The sequence below is a fragment of the Pteropus vampyrus genome, unplaced genomic scaffold (genome assembly GCF_000151845.1).
Source record: "Pteropus vampyrus isolate Shadow unplaced genomic scaffold, Pvam_2.0 Scaffold394, whole genome shotgun sequence".
NCBI lineage: Eukaryota > Metazoa > Chordata > Mammalia > Chiroptera > Pteropodidae > Pteropus > Pteropus vampyrus.
Genome location: NW_011889175.1, coordinates 1,454,394 through 1,472,330, shown reverse-complemented (window position 1 = coordinate 1,472,330; position 17,937 = coordinate 1,454,394). Strand labels below are relative to the sequence as shown.

The 17,937-nt window shown below is 53.8% G+C and overlaps 2 protein-coding genes and 1 pseudogene across 3 annotated transcripts; all 3 read right to left on the bottom strand.

Annotated features, from left to right (window-relative positions):
* Nucleotides 1-282: 282 nt before the first annotated feature.
* LOC111731729 lies at nucleotides 283-401 on the bottom strand (annotated as a pseudogene).
* A 2,922-nt stretch (nucleotides 402-3,323) lies between these two features.
* Nucleotides 3,324-4,789, bottom strand: NRN1L (neuritin 1 like). Its single transcript, XM_023523579.1, has 3 exons — nucleotides 4,690-4,789; nucleotides 3,781-3,913; nucleotides 3,324-3,661 (listed from the first exon to the last, which is right to left on the bottom strand). Exons 1-3 carry the CDS (start codon nucleotides 4,787-4,789, stop codon nucleotides 3,376-3,378), a joined length of 519 nt encoding a protein of 172 aa, XP_023379347.1. The 3' UTR covers nucleotides 3,324-3,375.
* A 355-nt stretch (nucleotides 4,790-5,144) lies between these two features.
* On the bottom strand, nucleotides 5,145-16,508 carry EDC4 (enhancer of mRNA decapping 4). 2 transcript variants are annotated; one of them, XM_011380512.2, is made up of 29 exons: nucleotides 16,202-16,482; nucleotides 13,652-13,808; nucleotides 13,135-13,246; nucleotides 12,739-12,838; nucleotides 12,288-12,477; nucleotides 12,032-12,179; nucleotides 11,838-11,942; nucleotides 11,401-11,510; nucleotides 11,229-11,312; nucleotides 11,040-11,135; nucleotides 10,838-10,940; nucleotides 10,542-10,722; nucleotides 10,376-10,448; nucleotides 10,201-10,292; nucleotides 9,935-10,134; nucleotides 9,714-9,841; nucleotides 9,470-9,623; nucleotides 8,709-9,136; nucleotides 8,519-8,623; nucleotides 8,283-8,435; nucleotides 8,169-8,205; nucleotides 7,859-8,036; nucleotides 7,590-7,745; nucleotides 7,369-7,484; nucleotides 7,099-7,264; nucleotides 6,825-7,011; nucleotides 6,513-6,732; nucleotides 5,938-6,101; nucleotides 5,145-5,695 (listed from the first exon to the last, which is right to left on the bottom strand). In XM_011380512.2, the coding sequence occupies exons 1-29, from the start codon at nucleotides 16,281-16,283 to the stop codon at nucleotides 5,503-5,505; spliced, it is 4,218 nt and encodes a 1,405-aa protein (XP_011378814.1). In that variant the 5' UTR covers nucleotides 16,284-16,482; the 3' UTR covers nucleotides 5,145-5,502. The 2 variants fall into 2 exon arrangements, with proteins under 2 accessions (XP_011378814.1, XP_011378815.1); XM_011380513.2 differs by having other exon boundaries at nucleotides 5,146-5,695; nucleotides 9,935-10,122; nucleotides 16,202-16,508.
* Nucleotides 16,509-17,937: the final 1,429 nt, after the last annotated feature.

The window sequence follows — 17,937 nt, the reverse complement described above, 5'->3', positions numbered from 1 at the left end:
AAAAAGTTACCGTTCACAATGACCTCTATAGGATCAGAATCGTCTACTTTATAGTCAACTCAAATTTAAGGGGGGAAAAATAGATACTGCAAGTAATAAGGGGATTGCGACCTCTGTCCATCTTCCTCATTTTGTCTGTTCATTTATTTAAAGTCTTTATTGAACACCTACTTTACACATGGACCTATCTTGATTTTATTTTTTTTAGGCGAGGCAACCCTTGGTTGCCTCACAGACTGCAAGGACCTTGTCAGCTTACATTCCCTTATTTTTTATTTTTCATGCCTACAGCACCTGGTTTTCCTAGGTGGTCTCCCATCCAAGTACTAATCAGGCCCGACCCTCCTTAGCTTCTGAGATCAGACGGGATCCGGCTTGTTCAGGGTGGCATGGCTGCAGACTGGACCTATCTTTAATTGATTGTATAAGTTATACTTTATACCTAAAAATACATTAACAACAGTAAACATCATTTTGTTTTATTCAGTAGGGAATTATAAAAAGTTTTTTAAAATAAAACCTTTAAAAATTGCTTTCAAAAATCTAGTGTGATGATTAGGGGCATGGATTTCAGGGGTGAACAAACCTGGGATCATCTCGCAGCTCTGATACTTCCATAGCTGTGTGATCTTAGGTAAGATATCTACCCTTGTTAAGCCTCATTTTTATTATCTGTGTAATGGGAATCCTAATTTTAATCCCACAGAGTTGTTGTGAGGGTTAAAAGCAATATAGAATTCCAGGGTTAATGGAATTTAGTAATCCACTAAATAACACTCCCATTTTACAGACATTCAGCAAATTAATTCAACAAATATTTATTGAGCCCTTGCTATGGGCAGCTGTTGGCCTTAGTTCTGGTGAAGAACAGGAGGCCCTGAGGTGAAGAATGAGACTGGCTTTAGGACACCTAACCCCTGAACAATAAACTATTCCATGTCTGCGGAGCTGCAAATGTTAGATACACCATCTCCATGATGCTCTGGCTTGGGCGGCTATGTCCAGGGCCCAGTTAGTTTGGCTATCAGCCCACCCTCTCCTCCAGCTCTGGGATAAAATACACAAAGCTCTTAAGCCCCTGGCCAGAGAGCAGATTCTATCCCCACCCTACCCCCATGCGCACACTCCAGGTCATTCAATTCCAGTGAAGAGCAAGGATTTAGAGAGCAAAAACCAGGGGAAAGTAGGTCACAGCAAGAGGATGGTAATCCCCCTGATGGCTGGCCAGAGCAATTGACCCCTGCTCCTGGAAACAGGATGCTCTTGGCCACCCATCAAGAGTGACTCCGGGAAGACTTTTAGGGTCTGACGCTCCAGCACCATCCCTCCTAACAGTATGCCCAGGCTGAGGGGGCTGCCCTAAGATAACACATCTTCCACATTCTCAGACCAAACTCTTGCTGACTGTAACACTTCCTATGCTGGACTTAGAGATTCTATCTTTCATTCCACATACTCCCACAAGTGAACTCTTTATACCCATCCCTAGTTCAAGTGCTACAGACACAAAGGGGACCCTTGGGAAGTCCACAGACAGGAATTCTGAGCTGGACCCAGTAACAAGCCAGTACTGTCAGTACTGAGACAGAAGAAAACTCAGGAACTGTATGAAACTGTAGGAGGCTGCTGATTCAGCTTGGAGTCAGGGTTAGGGAATATTTCCTGGAGGAGGTGATACTGAAAAAGAAGTAGGAGTTCAACAGGAGAAAATGGGGAAGGGCATTCTGAGCACAGAGAATAGATATACAGAGACCCAGAAGAATAAAAACCTGGCCTTTCTTTCTGGAAAATTTTGGTGGTCAAAGGTGGGCAGATATGGGAGTGTTGTTTTTCTGAACTTTCCCCTTCAGGTGATATGAGAAGATGGATAATGACCGGTTGGGAGAGAGAAGCGAGATAAAAGTATAGGCAAATGAAGCACAGAAGCAAAGATAGGGCAGAGAGGGAGTTAATGGAGGCATCTGAGCTAAGCGAAATATGGTGTTTGGGAAGCATGAATGGACCTACACATGTGGGTGAGGTCTCTGGAGGAACCTGTCACCCTGGAGCCTAAGCAAGGGACCTATCAAGCCTGATTCTGTCCTAGGGACACAGCCTCCCACCATGGGCTTTAGTGTAAATCTAGTTTGCCTAGCTCTGGGCTCTCACCCCCTCTCCCGCCCTCCCAACTGATTCCTTTGGGCCCCGCTTGTAAAACCCTCTCCAACTCAGCCCCACCTCTCCCTGACCACTTGTAAGTCTCCATCCTTACCCCCTATTGCACCCTATTATGTTCCTTCTCTGAAGCCTCCTGTTACCCCAAGGGCTGTGTAGGTAGATCACTCCTCTGAGCTGCTACAGTGGGAAGTTGCAGTTAAAATGAATAAACTATGGGCAGAGCAGGCTTATGTAGGGCCTTCTAGACAATGAGAAGGAGCTTAACAGCAGGAGCTGTTTTTCAATATAGAAAATGGAGAGTAAAGGGAAGGGAGTGAGAGTAAAAGCCAGTGAGGAGGTCATGGCAATGACCACCTTGGGGTGGTGGCTTGGAATAGGGACCTGGTGCTGGTGGTAGAAGACTGATCGAAAGAGGGTCTTACCCCTTCTGAGACTCCTTCTCTCAGGTTCTGCCCATGCCAATTGTGCTTCCTCTTCTCAAGGATGAACAGGGGCTCCTCGCACCACACACCCATTCCACGCTTCCAAAACGCCTTCTGGGATTGTTTTAACTTCACACAACACATCTCTTCTCAAAGAAGCTTGTGGAGGGCAGAGGCCAGGGGAACTCTCCGTATGACCCCAGTTTCTGCAATTTTAAGGTCACTTTGGGGGGACTGAGGTAGAGTCCAAGGGTTCCCCACCTTCTGGAACAGTCTCCTCAGGTGGACCAGGCCCCCAGAGTGGGAGAAGACAGAGCACTTAGTCTGAGCTGTCTTGAAGGCTTGCTGGTAGTTCAAGAGAGGAGGTGAGATGGTCAGAAATATGGAGGCAGGAATGAGCCTGGGGAGGGAGGTGTATACACTGGTGATGAGGGGGAACACCACCACCTCACAGGGCCCCTAGGAGCCAAGCAGGGCTAGGAATGCCAACCTTGGAGGACAGACCACCAGAGCTCTTGAAACCTGCATGCAATGGAAAGCTCCATGCTGCCCCTGGGAAATGAGTGTTTGTAAGGATTAAGACTGAGTCCCCTGTGGTGGCCTTTGGCCCCACCCAAACTGTCTTGGGGATCAGCTTCTGGAGGCCTCTGCCCCAGACAAGCGCAGCAGGAATAAAGGAAGGAGCTTAGTACAAATATAAATACCTTTAATGAAAGCTGAGTAGGCTCTGCAGAGCCTCGAGAGCAGCCACCAGAGAAAGGGTGGCAACAAGGGTGCTGCTACCTGACCCCAACGGCTAGGCCAGAGGCCCCAGGAGGCAACAGAGTGCCAAAGCAACCGCCAGCAGCCGGGGTGCGGGGGCCGGGGTAGGGGCAAGTGCTGTCCCCCGTAGTGTCTCCTGGTTGGTCTCCAGGCCAGAACCACGCTCCCGGACATGCACAGGGGCGCCACACAGAATGTGCAAGTTATCCGGGTGTGGGGCCCGGCGAGCTTCTTGCTGTAGTGACTCCCACACAGCAGCCGCCTCTTCTGGGCATCCCAACAAGACTTGTGAGGCGCAGGTGTGGAATTCATTCCAAGACCTGTTATGGGAGAGGGATTAGGGGAATTAGGTGGGGCAAGGAGGCTTTGGAATGGGAAGGAAGAGGTCAGTCAGAGAGGGTGATGGGGGTTGGGCCGCTGAACTCATACCTGCCCTTACCTGCAGATGGTCTCTAGCTCGCCTCCACGGCCCATGCTGTCCCCCAAGCGGATGAGACACTCTGCGAAGCCCTGGTATATGGTGTCACAGGGCCCTGGGCCCTCGGCAGCTGCCACCAGGGGAGATACAAGGACTAGGAGTGGGGATGGAAAATGGTAGATAGGATGAGCCGGCTACCCCCAACCCCCAGGGGCTCATTTACCATGGCGTGATCTGGGGACATGACTCAGCGTGAAAGGGGTGCCCCAGGGAAATAAGGGGCACATCTGGGGACCTCTTGCCTTGGCTCCTATCTAGGTGGGACCCAAAAGGATATGTGCTGGGGAGGAGGAGGGCAGGATAGGCAGGGTATCTGTCCTCATGTCCCAGGAGTCGGTTCTTCCTCTGAGCTTCTGGGGCTTCTGTAGCCTCAGGTCCGGTGAAGATGGTCCAAGTGAATGTGTCAGGACGTCGTGAAGCGGGCAGGTTCCAGGGCCACACAGCCCTTCCCCAGCACCACACATTCTCTTTGCTGCCTAGACAAGTTTTGCTTGACCCTTCCAGCCCATCCCCAAAGACAGGGATTTTCGGACAGATAGGGCACAATAGAGGAGGTCAGGATCCAGGCCAGACTCTAACAGAAGAACTCAAGGATCCTACAGCTAGTCTTGGAATTGTCACAGTTCACACCTCCCTTTATTAGAATGGGGGCTGCAAAATTTTGGGATCCTTCCCCCACAACTCAGTTAAATGCCCACCACTTTCAGTACTGAAGTCACTGGTACACATTATCCTCTCCCTGGAGCTCTAGCACCTCCACACCATCCTGGTTCCCAGCACTCAGGAAGGCTGTGCCCCAGCTCCCACACATCCTAAACCTAGCCTGGTGAGAATGTGCAGCCCAGATCGGACCAGTATGCCAGCACTCACCGAGTGGTGGTAACAGCAGCAGCAGCAGCAACAGCCCCAGAGCGCGGGGTGGTTGCTGGTGGTGGCGACAGCGGCAGCTGCAGCAGGAGCAGAGCATCATCCCCGGCTGGGAGTCTAGTGTCAGAGCTGGCAGCTTTGAGCGCAGCCCTTCGGCCCAGCCCCCGGAAGAAGGGACTGTGATTGGCCGGGAGGTGGGTGGGGCAGGGCGGGGCTTCAAAGCCAGCAGCCGACCACGCCTCCAAAATGCAGGTTGGCAAAGGAAAGCCCAGGGAGGGGCACAAGGTCCTCCTCACTCGAGATGGAGAGAGGGGAGATTTGAGAAGGCAGTTGAGCAGATGAGGGTAGGTGTCCAAACCCCTGGGATGGGTCGGCCTCCACAGAGTTCCACACAGGGAGAAGAGAGGGGCCAGAGAACAGAGGGCAGTTATCAAAGACACACCAAAGACACACCAAAAACAAACGCATACTCCATTTTATTCCAAAAGCATTTAATTGAATTTCTCAATGTTTTTCAAAAACAGAAGGATCCAAAACAGAGGTAAAAAGGAACATGGAAAATTCAACTCAAGTGGTATCACAATCTCAGGGGGTCATGCTCCAGGCATGGCAGAACCCAAGAAGGCACAATACCCACCCTGGGCTCAGCCTAAACCTGCTGGCTACCATAACCTGTAGACTACAGCCAGTGTTCCCCCTCTCAACTACCCCAGAGGTGGGAGCCTGAGCAGATAAAGGGCAGACATGACCCTGCTTTGGCCTAGGCCTGTCTGCTGGTCTTCAATGCCACTGCACCCCTGGGCAAGGCAGGCTTTGCTAAGGGAGGGTGGGGGTCACAAGGCCATGCAACATGAGGCTAAGACGCCGGGCCGCTTTGCCAAGTGAGTTGTATGGCTCAGCCTGCAGGAACTGGAATAACTTCTGGCGCACCTGGGCCATGACGGAGCCCATGTGGTCCCGAGTGATGGGGTCACTGTGGTCCAGGTGCATCACAGCCTCTTCCAGGTAGCTGTGAGTGAAGAAAACAGAAAGGCTACAGGTGGGCTCCAGGATACGGTAGCGCCCCCTGGTGGCAATGAGGCCCAAAGGGACTGCTGACAAGGGAGGCCTCCAAGTCTAAAATGAGTCGGGGCAAAGGGAACTGGTAGAGAAAATTAGGGAGAGGAATCAGGTTGTAGAGGGAGTCTTTGCTTTGAATTGCTCCTCTGTCTCTACCTCAGCCCATCTCCTGGTCTGACGGTGCCCACTCACCTGAGCTTGAGGTCAGTTCGAGTGCCAAGGTCAGAGGCCAGCTGCTGGATGAAGGAAAGGAGCACGGGCTGGGAGAGTGGGCAGGGTGGCTGCCCAAAAACCTGGCCTGGGTCCACAGTTTCACACACATACAGCACCAGGTTCAGGTCAGCAGCCGTGAGGGCCTGGGTAGAGAATCGTGTTTATAGCTGTCAGGGTAGAATGCCTGCTTGTCTGACGGTGTGGCCTGACAGAGGATGACCAGAGGATGACCACAGACTGGGATACTGAGAGCTCCAGAGGGGGATGCTCAAGGGCCCAGAGAGAACACAGTAGAGCTGTGTTGTTAATCTAGGGTATCAGGAAAGGTTTCCTGAGAAGAGTGGTCATGAAGCAAGGTAGGTTGAGGCAGAAAGAAAGGGATCCAAGATCTAGATAAAGAGAAAAGCAGAGGAAAGAGCCTAGAGGCCTAAGAAAATCAAGAACAGTCCACTGGGGCCAGACCACCCAGAGCCTGATGAGCAGAGTGGAATGTATAGTGTGTGGGCTTTGTCAGGAGACACCCGACCTTTAATTGGGCTTAATGCCTGGCGTACCTGCTGGAAGGCCTGATTGAGGTGGCCCTGCTGCAGCAGCTGCAGGATATGGGCTTGCTGGGCCTGGCAGTCGAGGTGGGCAGCTGGGACAGGTGTGCCTGCAGCTGAGCGCATGGCTTGCATGATGCTAGAGGTGACGGAGGCCTGCTGCTCCTTGAGTGCCACACTCACCTCACCCTTAACAATGCGCTGTACCTGTGCTAAAATTGACTCCTGCAGGCTGCAAAGGAAAGTGAGGGAAATGAGGTAGACAGGGAGTCTGGTTTGGCCCTTTCCAAACCCACCACCTTTCCCAGTGCCCTGCCCACACACCTGCCCACAGCCACATGCAGCTGGTGCTGCACCTCAGCCCGAACACTGTTAGACACAGTGGCTGCCATCTGCTCAGTGGCACCCTGCAGTGTGCTGACCAGGCTCCGCAGCTGGGCCAACACAGGCTCCCGCGCCTCCTGTTCTCGTGCCTTCCGGCTCTTCATGTGGCTCTCTAGCTGCTGCAAGTCTAAGAGGTGACCGTGAGGGCAGTGAGAGGGATGGTGGGGGAGAAGGGAACAGCCCTTCCTACGCTGGAGCATATGATTCTACTCACATTCCTGTGTGCCCAGTCGGAAGCTATCATTGATCTGTTGGAACATGGCCTGGCAGCTCTTCTCGAAGGCAGGCAGCACCACACTCTGGAAGGCTTCACGGTAGGCAGCCTGCATTGGCCCTTGTAACGTGTCTGCAGCTGCTCGGGCAATAGCGTCTGTTAAGTTCTAGGGGTAGAGGAAAGGGCTGGGCTGAGTTGAAAGCCTGAGGCCAAGCTGGCCTGACCAGGGCCACCAAGCACCAACCTCCCTCATCTTGGGCCCTGTAACACCTTGGACTTCAGCAGCTTGGAGATATTCTCTTTCATGTTACCCTCCACAGCTGTGAGTTTGGTGGCCACTGAGTTGCTCAGTTGGCCTGCCACGGGTTCCAGACTCCTAGAGACACCTGGGGCAGGGTAAAGAAGGAAGAGCGGAGCCATGAGAGGAAGCTTGACAGGTAGGGGGCCCCACTCCCACCCAGCCCACCTAGAAGTCTCTATGCAACACTTACATGGAGGCACTGTCTTCTTGATCTCGTCCCGTATGCTGCGTTCCAGCCTCCCAGCCACAGCTGAAGACAGTGCCTGTGACAGCTGTTGTGTCAGCTGCTCTTGTAGCTGCCCACCCCGCTGCTGCCCCTCTGCCAGTGCCCGCTCCAACCGCCGCTCTGCATTGTAGCTAAGGAACAAGCCTGGAGTAGGTCCTCTAGCCCTTCCTGGTTCAAGAACACTGTGGCTGCCCCTACCCTCTTCCATGCTGGGCCACTGCCCACAAGGATACGCTCCTGTTCATGCCGGGACTCGAGGGCACGTTCTACATGGCCTGTGACGGTACTCTGCAGGCCTTCGAGCTGGGTGCACAGACGCTGCAGTAGCTCTTTTTGGCTGTGCCGCAGCTCTGCCAGCTCTCTCTGCTGTTGCCAAATTATTGCAGGCCAATCCTCAGGGGGCTCTGTCACCTGCCAGTAGTGCCAACAGTCACATAATGCCTGCCCCACCCATACCACACGCCAGACCAGGGAATGGCCCAGAACCCTTCCCCACTCTCAAGAAAGAGTCCTAGAAGTATAAAGAGTGTTTTCTCAACTCACCTGGTGCTCCATGAGCCGGGATCCCGCAGTCGAATCCCTGCCACAGGCGAGAAGCACCTCAGGCCTAGACAGCCTGGGGACCACCCCTCTCCCTGGCCCCAGGACCCCTCCTACCCATCATCCTTTTTGCCCTTCCTCTTGAGCTTAGGTGAGGCCCGAGGAGATCCCTTGGTCTTCCAGTCCTTGGCAGGAAGCCGTGGAGTGGAAACTTTGGTGCCAAAGCCCGCTGCAGCAGAGGCAATGCTGGCCACCTCATCATCATGGTCACTGTGGAAAGAGGCAGGGGAGGGATAAGCACCTAACACTTGCTGACCCTCCCTCAAGAAAGGAGGGGTGTGGGTGACACCCACCTTTGTTCAGCACTGGCATCCTGGCTGTCATGTTGCTGCAGCAGATGATAAGGTGGTCGGTGGAAGGCCAAGCTCTTGTGCTTTTCCTGAAGGCCATTCCTAGGGCTGGGGGGACAGCCTGTCTCAGCAGTGGGTGACTCTATCTGAAGCTCCTACCATCAGTATACTTTCCCCCTCCCAAGCTCCTCACCTTTCTGCCAGGCTGCTGCAGGTCTCCCGAGTAATGTCTGGTGCTGTTGGCCAGACCTGACTGTCAGAGGCTGTAGCCTCTTGGGTCAAGGCTGCCTCCAGGAGGGAAGGGGTACTATGCCGATCCCCATCCCCAGGGCCTCCATCCAGGCTAAGCTGGGGCCCAAGCTCGGGCCGTGGCCGTGGGGACAGCAAGTGTAGTGCTGAAGCAGCTGAGGCCATACTGTCCGGTTCAAGGCCCTCAGGAGCAGAGGAGCCAAAGCCACGGGACAGGGCCTCAGACGCGATCTCAGGGATATCCTGGGACAGGGCAGTGGAAGCTGAGGAAATAACATCAGGGGAGCGAGTACGGCTAGGGGAAGCCTGGGGTAGCCCCAGGGGCTCCACTTCCTGCAGCTCCAGGGACAGTCCAGAGGCAGCAGTAGGCACCTGAGGTGAGCCAAAAATAGGGACTTAGGTGGTGGAAATTAGGGATGGGGGGGATTCAGAGATGAGGCACTGGAATTTGTAGTGATGAGAGATGGGATTATGGGATGGGAAAGCAGTCAAAAACAGCCATAACTCAAGAGAGGAAGTGGGGATGGAGAAGCTCAGGAGCTGCCCTTCAGGGCACACAGGAGGCTGAGATGACCTCAGGGGAAATATGGACCACCTGAGGCAGAACAGGACAAGCAGACAGGGTGCTGTGAGAGGAGACTGCCGCCAATCTTCCCACTGCTATACACATGCTACCCTGCACTTTACACATGAGCACACACATACCTGCCCAGGCCCTTTGGGAGTCAGTTTGTCAGCTGGACCTGGTAACAGGCCGGGCAGGAGGCTGCGTGGGCTTGCCTGCAGGCTGCTACTGCTGCTCATTGTCAGACTGCCATCCAGCTGCAGCTTGGGGCTCAAGGTCAGCTCCTCAGGGGGCCTGGTGGCAGGAAGGCTGAGATAAGCATCCAGAGCTTGGCATCACCTGGTACCAGACTCTGCCATCCCCCAACTCTGGCCCTCACTTCACCTGGACAAGGAGGGATCCACAGCCGAGGTACTGCTCATGGCAGACACAGCTGTAAGAGAGGAGCTGCTGCTGCTGCTGCTGCTACCACTGCTGCTGCCGCCGCTGCTATTACTAGGGGATGCAGAGATCTGAGGAAATGCAGAGAGTAAGAGCTGTGGCCTGTAGGTGGGGATTTCCACCTTGATTTCTGCCTTGAGCGTCAAGCCCCTATCCCAGCACACCTGCTGCAGGGAGGTGCTAGATGTCATGAAAGCATCAGGTGTCATCAGCTTGGGCTTGGTCTCAGTGCTCAGACTAAGGAAGTCAGCAGGTGCAGGCAGCTCCACAATGCGTCGGAGGTCAGGCTGGGAGCCATGAGCAGCTGATCCCAGCCCCCCGGAGCTCAGATCAGGCTGAGAATCTCCAAATGCTGTAGGAAAAGCTGCCACTTGAGTCAAATCTCCGACCCCAGCCAGTCTAACCTGATTCCCTCTTATCCCTCACTTACCAAAGTCCTCATGGGCAGTGTGGGTAGGGAGCGGGGCCACCACATCAGGGTTGAGCTGTGGCTGAAAGCGGATCTGCACATCTTGCAAAGCCCTGCAGGAATAGGAGAACAGGAAAGGCCTCAAAGTGGTCAGTCAGGGACGGGCACAGACAGGGCACAGGTGGGCTCCACTCACTTAGTATGCACACAGAAGAGCTTGATGAGCACACCAGCTGCAGACTCCATGGCACCAGCTCCGTGGGTCCCATCTGCAAGGTCAGTGTGGACAACTAAGCCCCTAGCCCTCTGTGTCACAGCGCTCCCTACATGTAAACATACATTTCTGGCCCCGAGCAGCTCACCAGCCCCTAGGCTGTCGTTCTCTTCCTCGGCAGGCAGCACCTCAGTGTGCCGCAGCCGGCAGCGACTCACGACCTGGATACCAAAGCTCAGGACAGGGTGGGTAAGCAGGAACTCAGAGATGGAGCTGAAGCAGGCACGGCCCTCCTCCTGGTTCTGCAGCAGCTCCATCACGTAGAGGACCTGCAGGGGCAGTGCATTCACAGCTGACCTCAAAGGCTGTGAGGGCTGCGGATGTGCCACACACCCCTGCCCTCCCCAATACCAGTTCTGCCCAGGGTGCCCCACTGCAGTCTACCTTCCGTTGCACATCACTGAGAATCAGGTATTCTGCTGAGAGGTCCAGGCAAACTTTGAGGCTAGGGGGAACACTCACTGAGCTGAAGATATCTGGGGAGAAGCTAAGGGGCCACAAGGCAGGATGAATGAAATTGAGAGAGTAGTAAGAACCCACTTCCCCAAACTTGTTACCCCTGACCAGCTCTCCAGCCCATCCTTACCGAATAGTCTGCAGGCAGGTCCAGGACACTGTGCACCACATCTTCAGCTCCCGATTCTGGTCAGCGCCAGTAATGAGGAACCTCCAGAAAGGGACACTGCAAAGCGATAAGGCCCTGAATGGCTGTCTGGTCCCCACAATGAGAACTCAAGGTCCAGTCCACCACCCACGTGCCTGCCCATTCACTCACTCAGGATCCTGTTTCTTGTGGTTGTCACAGAATAGGAGGCAGGAAAGGGGCCGCCCATCATGAGGCTTCCACTCGTGCAGACACCTGCAAGCAGGCAGATGAGGCGCCTGGGCCTAAGTGGGTGATCTGGTCCCCTACCTGGGGGTTCCCAGTCACTCAGGCCCTGCCTTACCTTGGCTCATCCTGCCCCTCAATGTAGATCTGCCAGAATTTGATGAAGCCATCATGGCTTGCGGTGGCCAGGACAGTCCCATCAGGTGAGAGGGCCCCTTCACTCAGGTACTGGGAAAAACCCAAAGAGCTTTGCTTTGCCACCTTACTAGAGGTGGTAGCAGCCCATCTCAGATTAGAATGGCAGTGAGCTGGGCTGACCCACTATGGATCTGCACATCTGTATGAAAGACGGAATGAATGGGAGGCCATAAAGAAGACCAGACCCACGAGGTGCAGACACGTTAGGCATGAGTGCCACAGGTAAGGGTCACTTTGTGCTCAGATTCACCATGGGCAGAATGCCATAAAGCTACCTGGGCAGCTGTGGATATGGGGAATAGATGAGGGATACAAGAAAGCGGGGAGGGTAGGGGAGGCAGGCAGTTGCAGACTTACTGTGCTATGGCCTTTCACCACAATGAAGCCCTGCTTGATTTGGCTGACATCCACAGGCCAGGTGCTGTGGTTGGAGCGGAGCATGTCTAGGTCCCACACCTCAGCCTAGAGAATACAAGGAGGTGAGTATTCAACCCAGGCCCACGCCATAGCTGCTCTGTCTCCTCCCCTCTCCCCATGCCTAGCCTTCTCACCCGGTCTTCATGCAACAGGGCCACCGTTGGGCTGCCCTCCTCACAGCAATCCTCACTCTCCTCAGGGATGAAGGGGCACCAGATGATTCTACGAAAGTGGTTCAGTGGTGTACCCTCTGGCTGCCGGATATGAACCAAAATCTCTTCTCTGAGCAGGCTGTTAAGGGCTAGACAGGTGGATGATGAGGTGTGTCTGGCACCCCCAGCTCTGCCCATCTTTTTTCAGTTCCCCCATCCCACCCTAGGGAAAGGATACTGAATTTTGCCATTAACCAGAGCCAAGCGCCACACAAACAGGTTGCCTGCCTCATCCAGGCAGGCCAGCTGTGAAGAGTTGAGGTGTGCAAAGGTCAGGTCAGCCACACTGCCTGTGAAGCCCTTGAGTAAGGTCCGTTCCGAAGTGCTGACACTGATCACCCGCACCATCGCTGAGCCATTGTTGGCAGCTGGAATCAGGACAGCAGTTGGCCATGAGTGTCTAGGCCCAGGCAGCAGCAGAGAAGCTGCCCTTGCCTGCCTCATTGCCACCACAAGTCTCAAGCTTGATTCTCCCACTTGGCTCCCCAAGCCTGGAAGAGTTAGGGGCAGCACAGACAAGTCTTCCATTGTATCCCCAAGGTCTGAGTGGGCTGAGTGGCCTGACACTGAATCTGCATCTCTGGGACTTCTAGCAGAATACCTCCCACCTCTCCCCTGCCCCTACTCACCCCGAATGGCATAGGCCAAGAAGGAGTTGGACACAGCAATCAGGTTGCCATAGTAGTATTTCTGCTCCCAGTCATACTTGGCAACAGGCTGGATTTTCACCTGAGAACCAAGGGTGAGGAAGGTCGTAGAAGCTGAGGGCTGAGGCAGCATTCTCAGAGCTTAGGTGGTCCCTAGTATCCCTGGGGACAGTAGAGGGAGGCCACATGTGCAAGCCCAGCCACCCAATTACAACTCCTGGGACCAGACTCCTACAGACACTTGGTAACCAACCCTGGCTTCCTGAGACTGGGGCACACTACCTGCCTGATAAAGTGGTCCCCATAGGAACTGGCAGCATGGGAGAGGGGAGGGAGAGGCTGAGTGGGCTATACATGCCACAACATTCTGGTACTTACCTTGTTGCTCCCTCGTGCCTTGCTCGAGATGCTAGAGTCACTGCTGGCCACAATCTCCACCTCCTTGGCCAAAATCCCAATGCAGGTAGAGCTGTCATCTCCTGAAAGGCAGCTGGGGGAAGGTGTGTACAAGCTTGATTCTCGTTCGCCCAAAGTCTCAATGGCCAGGGTTCGGAAGGGGAGAGGATACAGCCACCATGGGGAAGGTGTCCAGTCCCAGATGCACGGCTCTGCCTGGTTCACTGGTCTCCAGACCCATAGCTCCCTTTGCTCACCTCCCTCCATGGGAATGATAAACCAAGTGCCTAAACTTCAAATCCAAGCCAAGCCCTTGAGCTTGTCCTCATCCCTCATCCTTCATGCAAACTCAGTGTGGTTAAGCGCTCCATCCTATCCTAGAGCATCTAGTGGGGGAGCAGCAGAGGCTGCTGGTCCTTATCTCCCCCCATCTCATGACTTCAGCTAACAGACACCCCAAAGATCCCATCACCACCACTGTCATCTCTCAGGCACTCACATGACCTGCTTCTCCTGCAGGTTAATAGGTGGCATGGCCCGGAGACCAGGCTTGTTTGCTGAAGTACCATCACCTGAGCAGAGGGGGTCTGGGACCAGGAGTCCATTGAGGTCCCCATTGTAGGCGTTAGATGGCCGTTGGCTCTCTGAACTGGGGCCTGGGGACAGAGAGAGCCACTATCATGAGGTTGTTCTACCTGCCAACTGGTCTCGCCTCCTGTGGAGCTTCCTTCCAGAACCATGAGGTGCCCTAGGAACACTCAACTGAGGCATGTCCTTGGGAAAGAGGGCCCTTTGTTCATCTTTCATTCCATAAACACTGATGGTGAACCCAATGTATGCCAGGATCAAAGATGAGCATAAGGCTCTTCTACCTGGGGGCCAGGTACAAGCTATCAAGGACCCTCTGGGGCCAATTAATACTCAAGCCTGGCTCAGGACAGAGGGACTCTGTACTTGAGGTAAGGCATGGGAAGCGTCAGGATAAGAGTTCACAGAAGAGGTACCATTAGAGCCAGTGTGGCTGGAACACACAAATATGGGAAGGATGGAGGGAAAACAAGGCTGCGGAGATCTCAGGTATGAGGCTAGGGTGCTTAGATTCTCTGTGGCAATGAGAGCCACAGAAGAGTTTAAAAAAGGAAGGTGACATGGTCAGCACTGCCCAGAGGGCTGATTGCTCTAAGGCAGTATGCAGAATAGCTGAGAATCTGGGTGAGAGACCCCAGGATCTAGACTAAGGTAGTGGCAGGGGTTGGAGAAGAGAGGATGGGCTCCTGAGGCATAGAAGGACACTGATAAGATATGAGAGCAAGAAAGGAAGGAGCCTGTCTCACAGAGAAACGGCTCAAAAGAAGCCACCTTATGTAGGTAAACTCAGGATGAACGGACATAAAGAAGCTGAAGAAAGAGGAAAGAAACTATGGGGTAGTGTGTAGAGTTAGGAAAGACAGTTTTCAGTTGTTTGCCATTGGCCAAGTTTCAAGTACCCTCATAGGCTCTGACACCACTTCAAAACTCTCAGGTGGCAAGGAGACCAGGGCTCCACAGTCAGGTTTGCAATAAGTTTCTAGTCACAAAACAGTCTGGGGTCCGACATAGTCCTCCAGTGAGAGGAGATGAGCCAGAGCTACTCGGCAAGCAGGAGAATCAAGTACCAATCAATAAACAGAGTTCAGAGTAAAGCCTCAAGGCCACTTAACTTGGTTCAGATCCATCTTAGCTGCTCAGGGGTAAGCTGACTGTTTCTCTGCCAGGCAGGCTACCATAAGGACAAATACACAAGCTGCACAAGGTTGGCCATGCTAGGGTCTCCACCAAAACTTTGTGGAATCTAATCTACACAGCAGCTGATGAGAATAAGAGGCCTAAGCCAAACTCATGAGTAAAGGGAGCACGCTCCAGGCCTGGGGAAAAGGACTCAATGGTTTTAAGCAGCAGATGGATTTTCTCAGGGAACAGTGGGTAGCTAAACCCACCCAGAGTGAGCACCAGTGCCTGCTTCCAGTAGCAGCCAGTTTGAGACTCCCAGCAGGTTTAAGAACAGGGTCTGAGGAAACACCAACTCACAGTTCTGACCATTGCACAACTATAACACCATCACCAGCCAGTCTTTCAACCACTATAACTTTTCATGGGTCCCTGAACTACTCAGGAAACTTTCGTACCTTCACATGTGTGATTTCCTGTTTGTGGATGCCTTTCCTGACAGCCAAGCTCCTGTTCATATTACCAGATATAGCCTAAACATTGTCTCCTCTTTCAGACCTGTTCTCAGGCACTCTCCAGCCCCCATTCTACCTACCCTAACCTCAACAAAATACCAAAACACTCCTCTTCCAATGACAACAGCATTATATTACAATTTCCTTTGGATCTGTGTTCTGGAGGCTCCTTGAGGGCAGAAGCAGTTTTGAGGTGTCACTGCAAGCCCAAATAAAGTTTAAATAAATGGAAATAAACTAAGGGTTGCAGACGTTTGTAGCCTAATACAATCAAGGCCATGCAGTCTGTGATTTGCTTTAATCCCAGAAAGGGCGCAGAATTGGGGGTGGTCACTTTCCTCCTGAACATCAATTTCAGAACAGCATGCCCGGAGTCTATTCTAGAGAGAAGTGCAAGTTGCAGAGGGGGATCTACAGCTCTTCAGGAGCACAGCACCTAGTGTAGACACAGAACTCATCATACAGAGCACCAGACTAGGCCTATGAAACATGGCAAAGGGTAGGAAATCCAGGCCAGTCCCAGGAACACTAGAGATCTTGGGGCCAGGACACCAAAGGGGCCCTGAGGATTCAGAGCCGGGCCACACCTTCACTCAAGACGCTGAAGGACGAGGCGAAACGGGGTGGGATTGGGAGGGATTGCACCCAGGAGACTATGCCCTTCGGGGAGCAAGCTTACGGGTTTATCGCTCTGATCCTCGTCTGCCCTCACCAGCAGGGAGGATGCAGAGCCGGTCCGGAGGGACCTGTGGGACCTGTGAGAGACCCTGGCCCGAACCGCCCCTCTGCTTGTTCTGCGAAGGCCCAATCCCGCTGTCCTGGCTCACCCCCCGTGGGCCGGTCCAGCTTGAGGATGTCCCGTAGGTGCTGCGTGGCGTCCTCGATGTCGATGCTCGCGCAGGAGGCCATGGGCCCAGCCACGGGCGCCCTGTCCGCGCCGCGTTCGTGTCGCTGCCGCTGCGCACTATCCAGCCGAGTACAGCCGCACCGGGGCCAGACAGCGGGATGCTGGTCACCACCCGCAGCCCACAAACCGCGGCCCGCACCGCGTCCCTGAGCCCCTCCAACTTCACCAACCGCCTCCACTTCCGGCCCGCCCGATCTTTGGCTCCCGGAACCTACACCTAATGGAGAAGAAAGGTTCCGGGCTGGGAGCGGATGCCTCATCGTTCCTCGAGCCGGGTTTCCTCCGCCGCCCCGCCCCGCCCCGCCCCTGTGCCAGCGGGGTCCGGGGAGTCTAGCGGGGCTGAGGCAGATAACGTCCGTGTGCTGTACCTCCCAAAGCCCTACAAGCCTCAGGATATCCCGCTCAGGATATCCCGCCTGGTCCATACCCACTCCCAGGGCATGGACTCATGATGGGCCTAGGACTGGGTCAACTCGGCCACCCAGGCTGTTCTCATAATGCCTGAGGCGACCAGCGATGTCAGAAGGCCCAGAAATTACAAGAGCAGGAAACAGTCCCACCACAAACATCACATTGTTCCCTATTGTCCCTCAACATCCCCTTGCCCAACATGGCATCCTCAGGAAGGAAAAAAACACAGTTTACAAACACCTCTTTATTGCAGATATTTCAGGCACGCGTACATGGAAGATGCTATACTGTAATTTTATACAGGGTGGTTTAAGAGGCAACAGGCGTCTACCTCTCTCCTGCACTCCCACCCCCATATACACAGTAGCCTAGAAATCAGTCCCACTGAAATCTCCTGAGTATGCTGTCCTCTCAAACAGTACATCATCCAGCCCTGTGCCCAGTACAGCCAGACAACCTCCAGGAGTATGAGGAAGTCCTTGGCCTCCACCCATAGTACAGGAAGAAAGGAATGGTACAGGTTAGGCATAGCTGTGGTGCCCTCATTAATCCTAAACCCCCCAACAGGGCACCAGCCCAAGTCCTGGGTTTGGTTTTAGCCTGTGGTTGCTACCTTGCCACAAGGTCTCAGGGCTAAAGGGCAAGATTTGCCCTGGGCAAGACCTCTGTCCCCAAAACTGAGGAGCATAAACTGCACCAATAGCTAAGACTTCTTGGAATTTGAAGATGCATGGCAAGGGAGGGAATAGAAGGCCTAAAGATACCTTGAGGAAAGGTGTGAGGGGTGAGAAATCCTAAAGTACAAATCCCTCCCAATTCAGATGGCCTTCTGTCATAGCTCTAAATCTATATTTCAACCCAACGAGGCTTGGATCTGGCTGGCTGTTCTGGACACTTGCCTTTGAGCAACGATATCTAAAGCAGTGGTACAAGATCTGAGCTCCCCTCTTCCTGGCTTGAGGTTTGTGAGGCACCCTGGACATGATCTTGACCCTTCTGGAGATAGAACAGGCCCCTCTTCCTCAAAGCTCTGCTCATCCTTGGTTTCACTGGGTCCTCAGTACAGAGCACCTGAACTTGATGGGCCTTTTTGCCAAGGCCTCTCCATCTTTGGTGGGATTCTGGGTCATCTCTCATTATGACAGCCTGACCCTACCCACTGTAGAGGTCACAGGTGTCACAACTGACTGCAGAGGCTTCAGTGCAAGGGAAGCTTCAGGCCAGCCTTGAGCTCTGTCTGCGGCT

Excerpts from the sequence above, each read along its gene's own strand:
- NRN1L (XM_023523579.1), bottom strand. The coding sequence starts at position 4,789 with ATGATGCTCTGCTCCTGCTGCAGCTGCCGCTGTCGCCACCACCAGCAA. Across the intron at positions 3,914-4,689 it reads GCTGCTGTTACCACCACTCG|TCCTTGTATCTCCCCTGGTG; the intron begins GTGAGTGCTGGC and ends CCCCACTCCTAG. Across the intron at positions 3,662-3,780 it reads GAGCTAGAGACCATCTGCAG|GTCTTGGAATGAATTCCACA; the intron begins GTAAGGGCAGGT and ends CTCCCATAACAG.
- EDC4 (XM_011380512.2), bottom strand. The coding sequence starts at position 16,283 with ATGGCCTCCTGCGCGAGCATCGACATCGAGGACGCCACGCAGCACCTA. Across the intron at positions 10,449-10,541 it reads GAACGACAGCCTAGGGGCTG|ATGGGACCCACGGAGCTGGT; the intron begins GTGAGCTGCTCG and ends CTGACCTTGCAG. Across the intron at positions 7,485-7,589 it reads CAAGAAGACAGTGCCTCCAT|GTGTCTCTAGGAGTCTGGAA; the intron begins GTAAGTGTTGCA and ends ACCCTGCCCCAG.